This window comes from Stylophora pistillata, chromosome 11 (assembly GCF_964205215.1).
Source record: "Stylophora pistillata chromosome 11, jaStyPist1.2, whole genome shotgun sequence".
Lineage (NCBI taxonomy): Eukaryota > Metazoa > Cnidaria > Anthozoa > Scleractinia > Pocilloporidae > Stylophora > Stylophora pistillata.
This window is the reverse complement of record NC_142529.1, coordinates 2244662-2261450: the sequence shown is the minus strand read 5'-3', so window position 1 is coordinate 2261450 and position 16789 is coordinate 2244662. Positions and strand designations below refer to the sequence as shown.

General features: G+C 40.5%; 1 protein-coding gene across 1 annotated transcript in view; it reads left to right on the top strand.

Annotated features, from left to right (window-relative positions):
• The window catches only part of LOC111340011 (uncharacterized), a 36374-nt gene that overhangs the window by 3948 nt on the left and 15637 nt on the right, over positions 1-16789 (top strand). Inside the window, exons 3-14 of the mRNA XM_088738821.1 lie at positions 2308-2717; positions 3287-3436; positions 3727-3805; positions 4276-4373; positions 5093-6619; positions 7777-7855; positions 8436-8911; positions 9350-10827; position 11746; positions 12030-12108; positions 13216-13691; positions 14130-15656. Coding sequence (XP_088594947.1) covers positions 2308-2717; positions 3287-3436; positions 3727-3805; positions 4276-4373; positions 5093-6619; positions 7777-7855; positions 8436-8911; positions 9350-10827; position 11746; positions 12030-12108; positions 13216-13691; positions 14130-15656 — 6380 coding nt within the window. The remainder of the gene's footprint in view (positions 1-2307; positions 2718-3286; positions 3437-3726; positions 3806-4275; positions 4374-5092; positions 6620-7776; positions 7856-8435; positions 8912-9349; positions 10828-11745; positions 11747-12029; positions 12109-13215; positions 13692-14129; positions 15657-16789) is intronic.

The window sequence follows — 16789 nt, the reverse complement described above, 5'->3', positions numbered from 1 at the left end:
GCTCAGAGGGATACCCCCATTGCTTACGATAACATTTGACGGTTCCCTATACACCTTACGGTTCCCTATACACTTCGTATGATAATGAAAAAGGAGCATTTGTTTAACGATCAAGTTGGTGATTAGTTTGTGAATTCTCATAACCTTAATGTTTGATTCAAGGGTGATATTGTAAGGAGAAGTTAGATGCTGGTCACTCTGGGATCAAAGGGTTAAGAGTGTTCTTCCCTCCAAGGCGCGTTGTTAATATTTCGAAGAATTTTTCTTTTCAGTGGGAAAAATTACCCTTAAATTAAGTAAGTCCGACTTAAGTCCGGTTGCAAATTGTAGTTTGTTACGATGGAAAATGCAAGAGGCAAGAAAAATTAGGAGGAACATGGATGAAAACTATAGGCCCGTCACAGTCCTACCTGTACTCAACAATATATATGAGAAGCTGCTAATAGCACAGCTGGGAGACTTTTATCAAGCGATTCTGTCGGATTCCATCAGCTCTTACAGAAAGTTCTACAGTTGCGAGACGGCGCTGCTAAAGTTAATTGAGGACTGGAGGGCTATGCTCGATAAAGGCGAATTAGTTGCGGTAGTCTCAATGGATCTTTCTAAGGCTTTCGAGGTTATTCAACACAATCTACTTTTAGCAAAACTCAAAGCTTATGGTGTGGGAGAGAGAAGTTTAGCACTCTTCAAGGATTATTTTTCGGGGAGACAGCAGAGAGTCAAGATTGGGGACACCTTTTCCAGTTGGAAAGATGTTAAAAGAGGAGTTCCGCAAGGAAGTGTTTTGGGGCCTGTGTTTTTTAATATATTCATCAACGACTTGTTTTACTCGGTTACGCAAGGTAAATTTCACGCATATGCGGACGATCATCAGTTATACTCTTCTGATGTCTACCCAGTAGCTCTAGAGAACTGTATTTGTCGGGAAGTGAGAGTTGCAAATAAGTGGTATCGCAGCAATGGAATGATTGTAAATGAGACAAAACACCAGGCTATAGTCTTGGGAAAAACAGGCCACTCCTGCTCTTTTCCTTTAAAAGATTCTTTGGATATATTTGGAGTAAATATTGACAATAGGTTGCGTTTTGATAATTATATATCAACTATTTGTAAGAAGATAAATGGCCAGTTCAATGTAATGCTAAGATTTCGTAAACTTATCTCTAAAGATACTCTACTAAGATTATATAAGGCTTTTATTATGCCACATTTTAACTACTGTTCGTCTGTATGGCACTTTTGTGGTGCGCGTAGTACTGAGAAGATAGATACTTTAAACAAGCGAATTCTTAGAGTTATCTTGCAGGATTATAATTCTCCCTATGACTCAGCAAAGTTAACTCCAAATCTCTATATAATGACGCCTTCAGACTTTCTTAATTATATTGTACAAGAGCTTGTTTTTTAACTGCTATCCAGGCTATCTAAAGAATATGTTTAGTTTCCGGTCTGTATCCTATAATCTACGCGGAAATTATATTTTGTCTCTACCGTCTACAAAAACTACTACTTATGGTCTCACTCCTTTTCGTATATGGCTTCAAAACTATGGAACTCTCTTCCGGACTCTTTTAGAACGTCTGACTTTTCTGATTTCAAGCGCAAGATTCTACAGTACGACTCTTTCTCATAGTTAAATTTTAGAATGTTACAATTTTACATTTTACATTTTACATTTTACATTTTAGTAGTATTTAGAATTATACTTGTAACTCGAAGATACTAGCTTATTCTTTAGCTACTCCAAATTCGAGATTAAATAAAGTATATGTATGTATGTATGTATGTTTAAAGGATTCCAAATCGCAAATCTGCAAAATGTAAGAATAAAAGGGGTACGTTTCTGAAGAAACTGCGGTGCTGCGTCGGTTAAGGGTGTCACAAGATAATTCGGTTTTATCAACTGAGTTTATTATGTGGATTGACCACCATAGAGAGATTACAAAGCTGACATTTTTAGCATTAGTCGCTCTGACAAAGGACTTCAGTCCGAAACGTCAGCCTTGGAGAATATTTACAGCGGCCAATTCACATTGTCAACTCAGTTCAAAATATTAAGCACTTTTTTCTATACGCACAAACCTTGATATGTATTCTCAAGTGTCAGCAGCCTCTCCCCTGGAGGAACCTAACACCCAGGGGAGCCTAACCCTTGGCGTGGGAGGGGGTGGGTTGAAATGGATCAGTTGCCTAGAGTTGGAAGTAGCTGACATTGAAAACAAAAACATTTTTGAAACGCTTTTAGACGTTCAAGTACGGCAAACATGTTGCAGCCTTTCTCGACCGTGACGTTATTTTTTATTTTAGATACATGTTTTGGTCTGATTGGGGAAATGCAGCCAAAATTGAAAAATGCGGTATGGATGGAGAGAGTACATCACGGAAAGTTCTCGTCAGCAATAACATCGTTTGGCCAAATGGACTCACCATAGACTACAACGACGATAGAATTTGGTGGTCTGATGCGCGATTGGGCACGATCGAGTCCATAGACTTAAACGGTGGAGATCGAAGAGTCACTTTACGAAGCAACCGAGCTCGGTACACCTTCGGTATTTCACTTTTTCAAGACTCTGTCTATGTAGCCAAGCGGCAGGGAGGGCGGAGGATACTTAAAATGGACAAGTCTGGGAGCAAGAGACCGATGACCATACTGCGACATCTGTATGGACCACGAGGAATTGTGGTATATCATTCGTCAAGGCAGCCGGGAACAGGTCGGAAATTATGTTTTGTTGATTTGTTTATACAGGAATAAGTAACTTCTTATAGAAACGTTTGAGGGTTCCACAGTTTAATTTTCGTCCTTTTTCTTTTCAGTTATTGATCTTTCTTTTTCTTTTCAGTTATTGATCTTTCTTTTTCTTTTCAGTTATTGATCTTTTTCTTTTCAGTTATTGATCTTTCTTTTTTTTTTTTCAGTTGTTGATCTTCCATTTTCTTTTCAGTTATTTATCTTTCTTTTTCTTTTCAGTTATTGATCTTATTTTGATCTTAGGTTTTTCATTCATTATATTTTCATTCATTCATTCATTTATTTATTCATTCATGACCCCAATAATTCAGTAACTCTTTTGATCTTTTGTGTTCTTTGATCCGTTAGTCGCTTTGCCGTCCTAACTGTCTCTCATGCCTCTACCTTGCTTTTGTCCTTCTTTTTGCTCGTTATTTAAACCCATAGTTCTACTGTCTGTTTGTTGCTTGGTACTGATTTGTTCCCTTAATGTCATTTCCTTGCGACTATGAAGCCCATCCAGCAACTTACCGGAATGTTTTCTTTGCATAGGCAACAATCCATGCAGTGATTCTGTGGATTCCGGAGGCTGCAGTCACATCTGTTTATTAGCTCCAAAAGATCTCGCTCCAAAAGGTTACTCTTGTCACTGTCCCCCTGGATTGGTGATGCTTCAAGATCAAAAGACCTGCATGTCCTCAGGTAATGATAAATAATTAGGTTCAGGTATAGTCTGGGGTCTTCGTGTTTTAACACCGTGGGTTGCAACGTTGCCATACAAGACGCATGAAAGCAGGTCCATCCAGCAGCATGAGTTCTAGCACTATGTTGTGTCTTATTCGAGGTTATAAGAGGTTTGAAGAAATTCTCTCTTTTTTTTGGGAGGGGGGGGGGGAGAAAGCTACATACCTATATAGTTTTAAGATGTGTCAATCTACTACAAGGGATCTTAAAAAAAACTAAAAGAGGATAATTTCCAATTTTCTCCTTAGATGGTTTAAAGTGCAGTGAACGAATGTGTCTCAATGGAGGCACCTGTATCGAAAAAGCAAAAACACTTCCCAGATGTAGGTGAGTGACTCGTTTCTGAGCGGTTAGGGGGAAGTTATGGTCATTTTAGCAAGTTATTGAAATCCTCAAGCATTCTATGAAAAATTGAATTTTGCGCGTTCAGATGCAATTTAAGGTTTTGGGATTTGTAGCAAGTGATCAATATTACTCCGGGCAGATTCCCGCACACTTAACTGCCTCTAAGCTTACGACGGTTACCCGTTTACGGATTTCCGTTACCAAATGCAGAAAGTAACGAGATCAAGGAAGACTTCCTCGGGGCTTTTTTTCCAGATTTACTTGTTAGAAGTAATCCCAAATTATAGAATAGTGGAATTTTCAATTACATGCCGCGATTAATCCTGCAATGGTTTGGTTTTGCTTTGCATCAAATTGTGATTGCTCTAAAAACTCGGCCCACCTACTTAGCCAATCAGATTCAAAACTTAAGCCATTCGCCAGTTGGTCGCTCAAACTGTTATTCTCCACAGTTGCCCGTCTGATTATAAAGGACCCAGATGTCAAGAAATCATCCCAACGCTGGCACCAATGCAAGTTTCCACCACAACTTCTCCCTCAACGAGAAAAGGTATTTGTGAGCCGTTAATGATACCTTTCTGTCAATCTATGCCGTAACACTCTACAATATTTCCTAACTTCTTAATGCACACAACACAAGACGAAGCCGCTCTTTATTTCCACCAGTTCTATCCTTTTGAAACCTACGATTGCTCGAAGCATTTAGGATTCCTCCTCCGTACTGTTTACGCGCCAGTATGTACAGTCTTATGGATTCCAGTTCCTCCCGGCCGTTCCCTTGTAATATTGCAAGACTTGGCTGCGAAAATGTGATGAAACGTTTAGGTTTCAAATGACCACAGAGTTTGAACCGCGGAAGATTTCCCGAATTAGGTTCTGAACTGTACTTTTCAATCAATGAAAATTTGAAACCCACACCTACATCCAGCCACCAATTAGTGAGGAATTAGTATTATTTAACATGTTTTGTTTTTTCTTGGTGTTTTCACCTTGTGCATTGATCTAAGTCCTTGTTTCAAAGCCTCTATAATCCTTGTGAATAGAGAGAAGATCGAAAACAGGAAGAAAGTGGACTTGCTGATTTCCATATGAGATTCTGTTCTCATTACGAATACGACCACCTTCCCAAAGTGAGAGAAAAGTCGAAAAAGAGATCACTGTATGACTCACTGCTAATTATTTCAGCACGAGTGAAAATCAAGAAATCAGTCAGTTTCTTTTGTTTTGTGACATTCCTAGTAAGTAATTTCATCTGCTATTTGACTTCAGCTTCCAATGGATCCTGTGGTGCCTATCAGATCATGTGTAAAGATACAGGAGTGTGCGTTGACAAAGCTTCTGTTTGTGGTGGTGACGATGGTGATTGTAGAGAACTCTCAGAGGAAGAGCTCTGTGGTAATGCAACCGTTATTTCAAAATGTGGAAGTAAACTATTTAAATGCCGTGAAACAGGACACTGTTTGAAAAACTTTCATGTTTGTGACGGTTCTTACGACTGTGATGACAAATCAGATGAAGAAGGCTGCAATAGTACAGTTCCTTGTGGTGCCAGTGAGTTTAAATGCCGCGACTCTGGAGCATGTATTACAAAACGTGCTGTTTGTGATGGATTTTTAGATTGTATCGACAAGTCAGATGAAGAAGGATGTAGCAATGAAACCTCCTGCACTGGCAATTACTTTCGATGCACTTCAACGAGAAGATGCATTGATGAGAAGTGGGTTTGTGATGGACATGCAGACTGTGATGATATGTCAGATGAGTTGATTTGCCCTACAACTGAGTTCTGTAGACCCCGCTTTCTGTGTCAGTCGGGTCCTCGTCGTTGTATTCCCGATCGCTGGCTGTGTGATGGATTTAATGACTGTGGAGATAACTCTGATGAACAGTATTGCAGTTGGCCAGTTTGTCCAAACAACCAGTCTTTTTGCAGGCCGCTTAAGATGTGTTTGCCAAGCCGATGGAAATGTGACGGTCAACGTGACTGTCCTGATAATTCGGATGAAGCAGATTGTCCAAATCTTCCCAAATGCGGCGACAGTGAATTCCAATGCGATGATAAATCTTGTGTTCTGATAAGTAAAGCTTGTGACGGCAAGGTTGACTGTGTGGACAAATCGGACGAAAAACACTGCAATCACACTCAAGCATGTACCAGCGCTCAGTTCGAATGTCGTGGCACTGGGGTATGCATCAACAAAGTCTTTGTATGTGATGGTAGCAATGACTGTGGAGACATGTCCGATGAACAAAAGTGTAACACAACTGCACTTTGTAGTACCACCGACCAGTTTCAGTGTGGAGCCTCAGGAAGATGTATCGAGAAGGATCTTGTTTGTGATGGTAATGATGATTGTGGGGATAAGTCGGATGAAGAAAAGTGTAACAGCACTCTACAAGGCAGTTGTGAGCCGTTGACGATGCCCAGTTGTCGAAATTATATGCCGTATGATACTACGATATTTCCAAACTTGTTAAATCACAGAACTCAAACTGAGGCAGAGAAAGATCTCTTCCAGTTCTATCCATTGATGAAGACGTATTGCTCGGCACACATTGAGTTTTTCTTTTGCGCTGTTTATGCACCAATTTGTACTTTATCTAAAACGGCAGTTCCTCCCTGCCGTTCTCTCTGTGATAGTGCTAAGTTGAGCTGTGAAAAAGGGTTGGAACATTTTGGCTTCAAATGGCCCGAGATTGTATCCTGTGAAAAATTTCCTCAAATAGGAGAAAAGGCTTGCATTGCAGTTAACCCAACAGCACCCATCAGCTTACCGGCGGCGTCACTTGAGACTTGTAAGTACAACACTAAATGACTTTGTCTTGGAGCGAAGAGGAATTTTCAAATGATAGTCGATAGTAATTTGGAATTGGTTTTTTTTTTTTGCTTCATTAACACAAATTATTATTGGTCTAAAAAAATCACTCTCCCATTTTAAGCAATCGCATGTTGTACTAAAACCGATCCAAACTTGTTTACTGCCATCGTTCCGCGCTTCAGGTCATTATATATATCTTATTAACCAAGCGCGAGGGCCGTACTGGGAGAATATCGCCCCGAGGTCTTGACAGTACCGAAGGAGCGCAGCGAGGTGCGTACAAAAAAGACCGAGGGCCGACATTCTTCCAGTACGGTCCCGAGAAAGCTTGGTTGATAAGAGATTTATTATACGACTGAAGTTCAAAGGGACACAAGTGCGGTATCATTCGGAACCATTCGGGACAGTGCCCGGTCCAATACTTAGAGAATATTGGACCGGCAATGGAGCATTTTGATTGGTTGATTTAAGATATTGGCCCTCTGACTGCCCGAGTCGCGTAATAACTTGGTTTACTCTGGGTTCCCATTGGATTATGAAAACATTGATGTTTTGTTTTTGCGCCTCTCAAGAACAGAGCGTTCCATTTTCAACAGTATTTTTTTAAATGTATCTTTTTTTCGGTATTCAAACTTGGTGTGCGCTACAAAAGGCAGAAGGAAATAAATGGTTGCACACCTTCTTAAGACTGTCAATTCCTGCCCCTTTTTCTTACATGTCATGTACTATTAACATGGCAACTACCGTAACCATAGTTTGTGCGACTGAAACAGAGAACGAAATTTAGGCTCGTTACTTTAATAAGAACATGTACCTCATCTAAGGCATAAATACAACCTCCTAAAGAAAGGGTTTCTTAACCTTAGCTACGATACTTTCCTCCATTTCTTGAATAAAAATACTATGAAAAGGTAAAAATGCTTTACAATAAAACGGAACAGATCCAGTCTTTGTTATTGTGATATTGCCTTCCGATTGAATATTTTCTTTGCTACTCAAAGAAATAAAATCTTGCTTGATGACTGATGGCTTGTATTGTTACATAACAAAACCCACGAAGGGAGATCTGATGCCAACTCAGTCACCATTGCAAACATTCTGAAGTGAGCATTTCTTTAATCTTTTTTTCCACAGATGCTTTGATGTGCACAAAAGAAAGTTGTTTTCGTGGAGGTACCTGTATAGAAGGTTTTAAGCCATTTCCCTCATGTAGGTGGGTAAATAAATCTCGTTTATTCAGTCAATAAACCTTTAAACCTAGCAACAGTACCCAAGTTCTCCATTTTGTTCTCTGTGCATTTTCTATGGTTCCTACAAGGAAAATTTGTCTAACAATCAAGAGCTTCTTGACTTGGTTACAACTTCATTTATTTTCATGTCCTTAAAGGACCTGCAGATGTGAAGGCAGTCGTGTCATTCATGTTCGATACAGAGATGATACTGTTAGAACAAATCAGAAGCTTATCTCTGTTAGGGGTTAATGGATTAGGGACATTAATTTCAACACCTAGCTTTTGATTTTCTGAAGCGCAGATTACACCATCTCCGACAAAAGTTGCCTATGGTCCTCGCAGCGAATGCTAGAACTTCTTGATAAAATAGAAAATAACGTTTTTGTAGGGACTTTATGGAAAGGGAACTTTACTTAAACCTTTTTTAGCTGAGCCTTCAACATAAGTGAGTGATTAAGAAAACAAAACAATAGAATTTGCTTTGGCCAGGAACGAAAACTTTCCGTTTTATCTCTTCACTTTGAGAAGTAGTTGAGAGAGCCATTTATTCTTTATTCGCAGTTGCAAATGTGAAGAGATTATCAAGACGCTTCCACCAGCGCACATCTCCACCACAATTTCTCCCTCAACGAAACAGGGCAGTTGTGAGCCATTAACGATACCTCTTTGTCAATCTATGCCTTACAATGCGACAATATTTCCCAACTTGTTGAATCACTCAACGCAAGACGAAGCTGCCCTTGATGTCTACCAGTTTTATCCTCTCGTAAATTACGGTTGCTCGGATCATTTACGACTCTTCCTCTGTGTCGTTTACGCGCCAGTTTGTTCCGTCTTAAAGGCTCCAGTTCCTCCCTGCCGTTCCCTTTGTAACAGTGCAAGACATGGCTGTGAAAATGTGTTGAAAAGTTATGGTTTTAAATGGCCAGATAGTTTGAACTGCGGAAGATTTCCCGAATTAGGCTCTGAAATCTGCATTGGATTCAATGATTTTTTGGAACCCACATCCACCTCCCAGCCACCAATTAGTGAGAAAGGTAAGTACTGTTTAACATGTTTTGTGGTTGCTTAATGTTTTCACTTCGGGCGCTCTTGTAAGTCCTTATATTAAAGCCTCTATGATCTTTCTGGAAAGAAATGAAAATCGCCTGAAACAGGAAGAAAGTAGACTTATTTCTGTGGAATGTTCGCCACACAAATTTCGTATTTCCTTATGAGGTTCTACTGGCATTGCTAGGGTAAGAACCCAGCTTATTTACACTCTTCTCTTCTCCTCTCTGGAAGGTGGAAGTAAGAGGGAACCCAAGAGAAAGGTCACCACATGGCTTACTGTTATTGACCTCGCCACGAGACTAACTCATACCGAACTCTTAATAGAACGTATATGAGTTCATGAGTTCAAATCATTAAATCAGTCACTTTCTTTTGTTTTGTGACATTCCTAGTAAGTAATTTCATCTGCTATTTGACTTCAGCTTCCAATGGATCCTGTGGTGCCCATCAGATCATGTGTAAAGATACAGGAGTGTGCGTTGACAAAGCTTCTGTTTGTGGTGTTGAAGACGGTGCTTGTAGAGAACTCTCAGATGAAGAGCTGTGTGGTAATGCAACCTTTATTTTAGAATGTGGAAGTAAACTATTTAAATGCCGTGAAACAGGACACTGTTTGAAAAACTTTCATGTTTGTGACGGTTCTTACGACTGTGATGACAAATCAGATGAAGAAGGCTGCAATAGTACAGTTCCTTGTGGTGCCAGTGAGTTTAAATGCCGCGACTCTGGAGCATGTATTACGAAACGTGCTGTTTGTGATGGATTTTTAGATTGTATCGACAAGTCAGATGAAGAAGGATGTAGCAATGAAACCTCCTGCACTGGCAATTACTTTCGATGCACTTCAACGAGAAGATGCATTGATGAGAAGTGGGTTTGTGATGGACATGCAGACTGTGACGATATGTCAGATGAGTTGGTTTGCCCTACAACTGAGTTCTGCAGACCCCGCTTTCTGTGTCAGTCGGGTCCTCGTCCTTGTATTCCCGATCGCTGGCTGTGTGATGGATTTAATGACTGTGGAGATAACTCTGATGAACAGTATTGCAGTTGGCCAGTTTGTCCAAACAACCAGTCTTTTTGCAGGCCGCTTAAGATGTGTTTGCCAAGCCGATGGAAATGTGACGGTCAACGTGACTGTCCTGATAATTCGGATGAAGCAGATTGTCCAAATCTTCCCAAATGCGGCGACAGTGAATTCCAATGCGATGATAAATCTTGTGTTCTGATAAGTAAAGCTTGTGACGGCAAGGTTGACTGTGTGGACAAATCGGACGAAAAACACTGCAATCACACTCAAGCATGTACCAGCGCTCAGTTCGAATGTCGTGGCACTGGGGTATGCATCAACAAAGTCTTTGTATGTGATGGTAGCAATGACTGTGGAGACATGTCCGATGAACAAAAGTGTAACACAACTGCACTTTGTAGTATCACCGACCAGTTTCAGTGTGGAGCCTCAGGAAGATGTATCGAGAAGGATCTTGTTTGTGATGGTAATGATGATTGTGGGGATAAGTCGGATGAAGAAAAGTGCAACAGCACTCTACAAGGCAGTTGTGAGCCGTTGACGATGCCCAGTTGTCGAAATTATATGCCGTATGATACTACGATATTTCCAAACTTGTTAAATCACAGAACTCAAACTGAGGCAGAGAAAGATCTCTTCCAGTTCTATCCATTGATGAAGACGTATTGCTCGGCACATATTGAGTTTTTCTTTTGCGCTGTTTATGCACCAATTTGTACTTTATCTAAAACGGCAGTTCCTCCCTGCCGTTCTCTCTGTGATAGTGCTAAATTGAGCTGTGAAAAAGGGTTGGAACATTTTGGCTTCAAATGGCCCGAGATTGTATCCTGTGAAAAATTTCCTCAAATAGGAGAAAAGACTTGCATTGCAGTTAACCCAACAGCACCCATCAGCTTACCGACGGCGTCACTTGAGACTTGTAAGTACAACACTAAATGACTTTGTCTTGGAGCGAAGAGGAATTTTCAAATGATAGTCGATAGTAATTTGGAATTGGTTTTTTTTTTTGCTTCATCACAAATTATTATTGGTCTAAAAAAATCACTCTCGCATTTTAAGCAATCGCATGTTGTACTAAAACCGATCCAAACTTGTTTACTGCCATCGTTCCGCGCTTCAGGTCATTATATATATCTTATTAACCAAGCGCGAGGGCCGTACTGGGAGAATATCGCCCCGAGGTCTTGACAGTACCGAAGGAGCGCAGCGAGGTCCGTACAAAAAAGACCGAGGGCCGACATTCTTCCAGTACGGTCCCGAGAAAGCTTGGTTGATAAGAGATTTATTATACGACTGAAGTTCAAAGGGACACAAGTGCGGTATCATTCGGGACCACTCGGGACAGTGCCCGGTCCAATACTTAGAGAATATTGGACCGGCAATGGAGCATTTTGATTGGTTGATTTAAGTTATTGGCCCTCTGACTGCCCGAGTCGCGTAATAACTTGGTTTACTCTGGGTTCCCATTGGATTATGAAAACATTGATGTTTTGTTTTTGCGCCACTCAAGAACAGAGCGTTCCATTTTCAACAGTATTTTTTTAAATGTATCTTTTTTTCGGTATTCAAACTTGGTGTGCGCTACAAAAGGCAGAAGGAAATAAATGGTTGCACACCTTCTTAAGACTGTCAATTCCTGCCCCTTTTTCTTACATGTCATGTACTATTAACATGGCAACTACCGTAACCATAGTTTGTGCGATTGAAACAGAGAACGAAATTTAGGCTCGTTACTTTAATAAGAACATGTACCTCATCTAAGGCATAAATACAACCTCCTAAAGAAAGGGTTTCTTAACCTTAGCTACGATACTTTCCTCCATTTCTTGAATAAAAATACTATGAAAAGGTAAAAATGCTTTACAATAAAACGGAACAGATCCAGTCTTTGTTATTGTGATATTGCCTTCCGATTGAATATTTTCTTTGCTACTCAAAGAAATAAAATCTTGCTTGATGACTGATGGCTTGTATTGTTACATAACAAAACCCACGAAGGGAGATCTGATGCCAACTCAGTCACCATTGCAAACATTCTGAAGTGAGCATTTTTTTAATCTTTTTTTCCACAGATGCTTTGATGTGCACAAAAGAAAGTTGTTTTCGTGGAGGTACCTGTATAGAAGGTCTTAAGCCATTTCCCTCATGTAGGTGGGTAAATAAATCTCGTTTATTCAGTCAATAAACCTTTAAACCTAGCAACAGTACCCAAGTTCTCCATTTTGTTCTCTGTGCATTTTCTATGGTTCCTACAAGGAAAATTTGTCTAACAATCAAGAGCTTCAAACAACAACAAACATATGAAACATATGTGTGAACTGCGGTTATGAGACGTATATGAGCACGATCCTTCGCAGTAAAGCACTATTTGAGCAATAGACTGCACTAGTATCGCAGAGGTCAGTGGTTCGAATCCCGTACAGGCCTGAAATTTTTTTCAGGTCTGATTTTCACTATTGCTCAAATAGTGCTTTACTGCGAAGGATCGTGCTCATATACGTCTCATAACCGCAGTTCACACATATGTTTCATATGTTTGTTGTTGTTTGATTTATCATCTACGGGTTTATGTCGAATTAATTTGATGGCCTGCTCCCAGTTGGCTTGTTAGCTCAATTGGTAGAGCGCTGCACTAGTATCGCAGAGGTCAGTGGTTCGAATCCCGTACAGGCCTGAAATTTTTTTCAGGCCTGATTTTCACTATTGCTCAAATAGTGCTTTACTGCGAAGGATCGTGCTCATACACAAATCAAGAGCTTCTTGACTTGGTTACAACTTCATTTATTTTCATGTCCTTAAAGGACTTGCAGATGTGGAGGGAGCAACGTTGCTGCCCTAAATGCTACATAGGCGTAAGGGCATAAGGAAGGCAGTCGTGTCATTCATGTTCGATGCAGAGATGATACTGTTAGAACAAATCAGAAGCTTATCTCTGTTAGGGGTTAATGGATTAGGGACATTAATTTCAACACCTAGCTTTTGATTTTCTGAAGCGCAGATTACACCATCTCCGACAAAAGTTGCCTATGGTCCTCGCAGCGAATGCTAGAACTTCTTGATAAAATAGAAAATAACGTTTTTGTAGGGACTTTATGGAAAGGGAACTTTACTTAAACCTTTTTTAGCTGAGCCTTCAACATAAGTGAGTGATTAAGAAAACAAAACAATAGAATTTGCTTTGGCCAGGAACGAAAACTTTCCGTTTTATCTCTTCACTTTGAGAAGTAGTTGAGAGAGCCATTTATTCTTTATTCGCAGTTGCAAATGTGAAGAGATTATCAAGACGCTTCCACCAGCGCACATCTCCACCACAATTTCTCCCTCAACGAAACAGGGCAGTTGTGAGCCATTAACGATACCTCTTTGTCAATCTATGCCTTACAATGCGACAATATTTCCCAACTTGTTGAATCACTCAACGCAAGACGAAGCTGCCCTTGATGTCTACCAGTTTTATCCTCTCGTAAATTACGGTTGCTCGGATCATTTACGACTCTTCCTCTGTGTCGTTTACGCGCCAGTTTGTTCCGTCTTAAAGGCTCCAGTTCCTCCCTGCCGTTCCCTTTGTAACAGTGCGAGACATGGCTGTGAAAATGTGTTGAAAAGTTATGGTTTTAAATGGCCAGATAGTTTGAACTGCGGAAGATTTCCCGAATTAGGCTCTGAAATCTGCATTGGATTCAATGATTTTTTGGAACCCACATCCACCTCCCAGCCACCAATTAGTGAGAAAGGTAAGTACTGTTTAACATGTTTTGTGGTTGCTTAATGTTTTCGCTTCGGGCGCTCTTCTAAGTCCTTATATTAAAGCCTCTATGATCTTTCTGGAAAGAAATGAAAATCGCCTGAAACAAGAAGAAAGTAGACTTATTTCTGTGGAATGTTCGCCACACAAATTTCGTATTTCCTTATGAGGTTCTACTGGCATTGCTAGGGTAAGAACCCAGCTTATTTACACCCTTCTCTTCTCCTCTCTGGAAGGTGGAAGTAAGAGGGAACCCAAGAGAAAGGTCACCACATGGCTTACTGCTATTGACCTCGCCACGAGACTAACTCATACCAAACTCTTAATAGAACGTATATGAGTTCATGAGTTCAAATCATTAAATCAGTCACTTTCTTTTGTTTTGTGACATTCCTAGTAAGTAATTTCATCTGCTATTTGACTTCAGCTTCCAATGGATCCTGTGGTGCCCATCAGATCATGTGTAAAGATACAGGAGTGTGCGTTGACAAAGCTTCTGTTTGTGGTGTTGAAGACGGTGCTTGTAGAGAACTCTCAGATGAAGAGCTGTGTGGTAATGCAACCTTTATTTTAGAATGTGGAAGTAAACTATTTAAATGCCGTGAAACAGGACACTGTTTGAAAAACTTTCATGTTTGTGACGGTTCTTACGACTGTGATGACAAATCAGATGAAGAGGGCTGCAATAGTACAGTTCCTTGTGGTGCCAGTGAGTTTAAATGCCGCGACTCTGGAGCATGTATCACGAAACGTGCTGTTTGTGATGGATTTTTAGATTGTATCGACAAGTCAGATGAAGAAGGATGTAGCAATGAAACCTCCTGCACTGGCAATTACTTTCGATGCACTTCAACGAGAAGATGCATTGATGAGAAGTGGGTTTGTGATGGACATGCAGACTGTGACGATATGTCAGATGAGTTGGTTTGCCCTACAACTGAGTTCTGCAGACCCCGCTTTCTGTGTCAGTCGGGTCCTCGTCGTTGTATTCCCGATCGCTGGCTGTGTGATGGATTTAATGACTGTGGAGATAACTCTGATGAACAGTATTGCAGTTGGCCAGTTTGTCCAAACAACCAGTCTTTTTGCAGGCCGCTTAAGATGTGTTTGCCAAGCCGATGGAAATGTGACGGTCAACGTGACTGTCCTGATAATTCGGATGAAGCAGATTGTCCAAATCTTCCCAAATGCGGCGACAGTGAATTCCAATGCGATGATAAATCTTGTGTTCTGATAAGTAAAGCTTGTGACGGCAAGGTTGACTGTGTGGACAAATCGGACGAAAAACACTGCAATCACACTCAAGCATGTACCAGCGCTCAGTTCGAATGTCGTGGCACTGGGGTATGCATCAACAAAGTCTTTGTATGTGATGGTAGCAATGACTGTGGAGACATGTCCGATGAACAAAAGTGTAACACAACTGCACTTTGTAGTACCACCGACCAGTTTCAGTGTGGAGCCTCAGGAAGATGTATCGAGAAGGATCTTGTTTGTGATGGTAATGATGATTGTGGGGATAAGTCGGATGAAGAAAAGTGCAACAGCACTCTACAAGGCAGTTGTGAGCCGTTGACGATGCCCAGTTGTCGAAATTATATGCCGTATGATACTACGATATTTCCAAACTTGTTAAATCACAGAACTCAAACTGAGGCAGAGAAAGATCTCTTCCAGTTCTATCCATTGATGAAGACGTATTGCTCGGCACATATTGAGTTTTTCTTTTGCGCTGTTTATGCACCAATTTGTACTTTATCTAAAACGGCAGTTCCTCCCTGCCGTTCTCTCTGTGATAGTGCTAAGTTGAGCTGTGAAAAAGGGTTGGAACATTTTGGCTTCAAATGGCCCGAGATTGTATCCTGTGAAAAATTTCCTCAAATAGGAGAAAAGGCTTGCATTGCAGTTAACCCAACAGCACCCATCAGCTTACCGGCGGCGTCACTTGAGACTTGTAAGTACAACACTAAATGACTTTGTCTTGGAGCGAAGAGGAATTTTCAAATGATAGTCGATAGTAATTTGGAATTGGTTTTTTTTTTTTTGCTTCATTAACACAAATTATTATTGGTCTAAAAAAATCACTCTCGCATTTTAAGCAATCGCATGTTGTACTAAAACCGATCCAAACTTGTTTACTGCTATCGTTCCGCGCTTCAGGTCATTATTTATATCTTATTAACCAAGCGCGAGGGCCGTACTGGGAGAATATCGCCCCGAGGTCTTGACAGTACCGATGGAGCGCAGCGAGGTCCGTACAAAAAGGACCGAGGGCCGACATTCTTCCAGTACGGTCCCGAGAAAGCTTGGTTGATAAGAGATTTATTATACGACTGAAGTTCAAAGGGACACAAGTGCGGTATCATTCGGGACCATTCGGGACAGTGCCCGGTCCAATACTTAGAGAATATTGGACCGGCAATGGAGCATTTTGATTGGTTGATTTAAGTTATTGGCCCTCTGACTGCCCGAGTCGCGTAATAACTTGGTTTACTCTGGGTTCCCATTGGATTATGAAATCATTGATGTTTTGTTTTTGCGCCACTCAAGAACAGAGCGTTCCATTTTCAACAGTATTTTTTTAAATGTATCTTTTTTTCGGTATTCAAACTTGGTGTGCGCTACAAAAGGCAGAAGGAAATAAATGGTTGCACACCTTCTTAAGACTGTCAATTCCTGCCCCTTTTTCTTACATGTCATGTACTATTAACATGGCAACTACCGTAACCATAGTTTGTGCGATTGAAACAGAGAACGAAATTTAGGCTCGTTACTTTAATAAGAACATGTACCTCATCTAAGGCATAAATACAACCTCCTAAAGAAAGGGTTTCTTAACCTTAGCTACGATACTTTCCTCCATTTCTTGAATAAAAATACTATGAAAAGGTAAAAATGCTTTACAATAAAACGGAACAGATCCAGTCTTTGTTATTGTGATATTGCCTTCCGATTGAATATTTTCTTTGCTACTCAAAGAAATAAACTCTTGCTTGATGACTGATGGCTTGTATTGTTACATAACAAAACCCACGAAGGGAGATCTGATGCCAATTCAGTCACCATTGCAAACATTCTGAAGTGAGC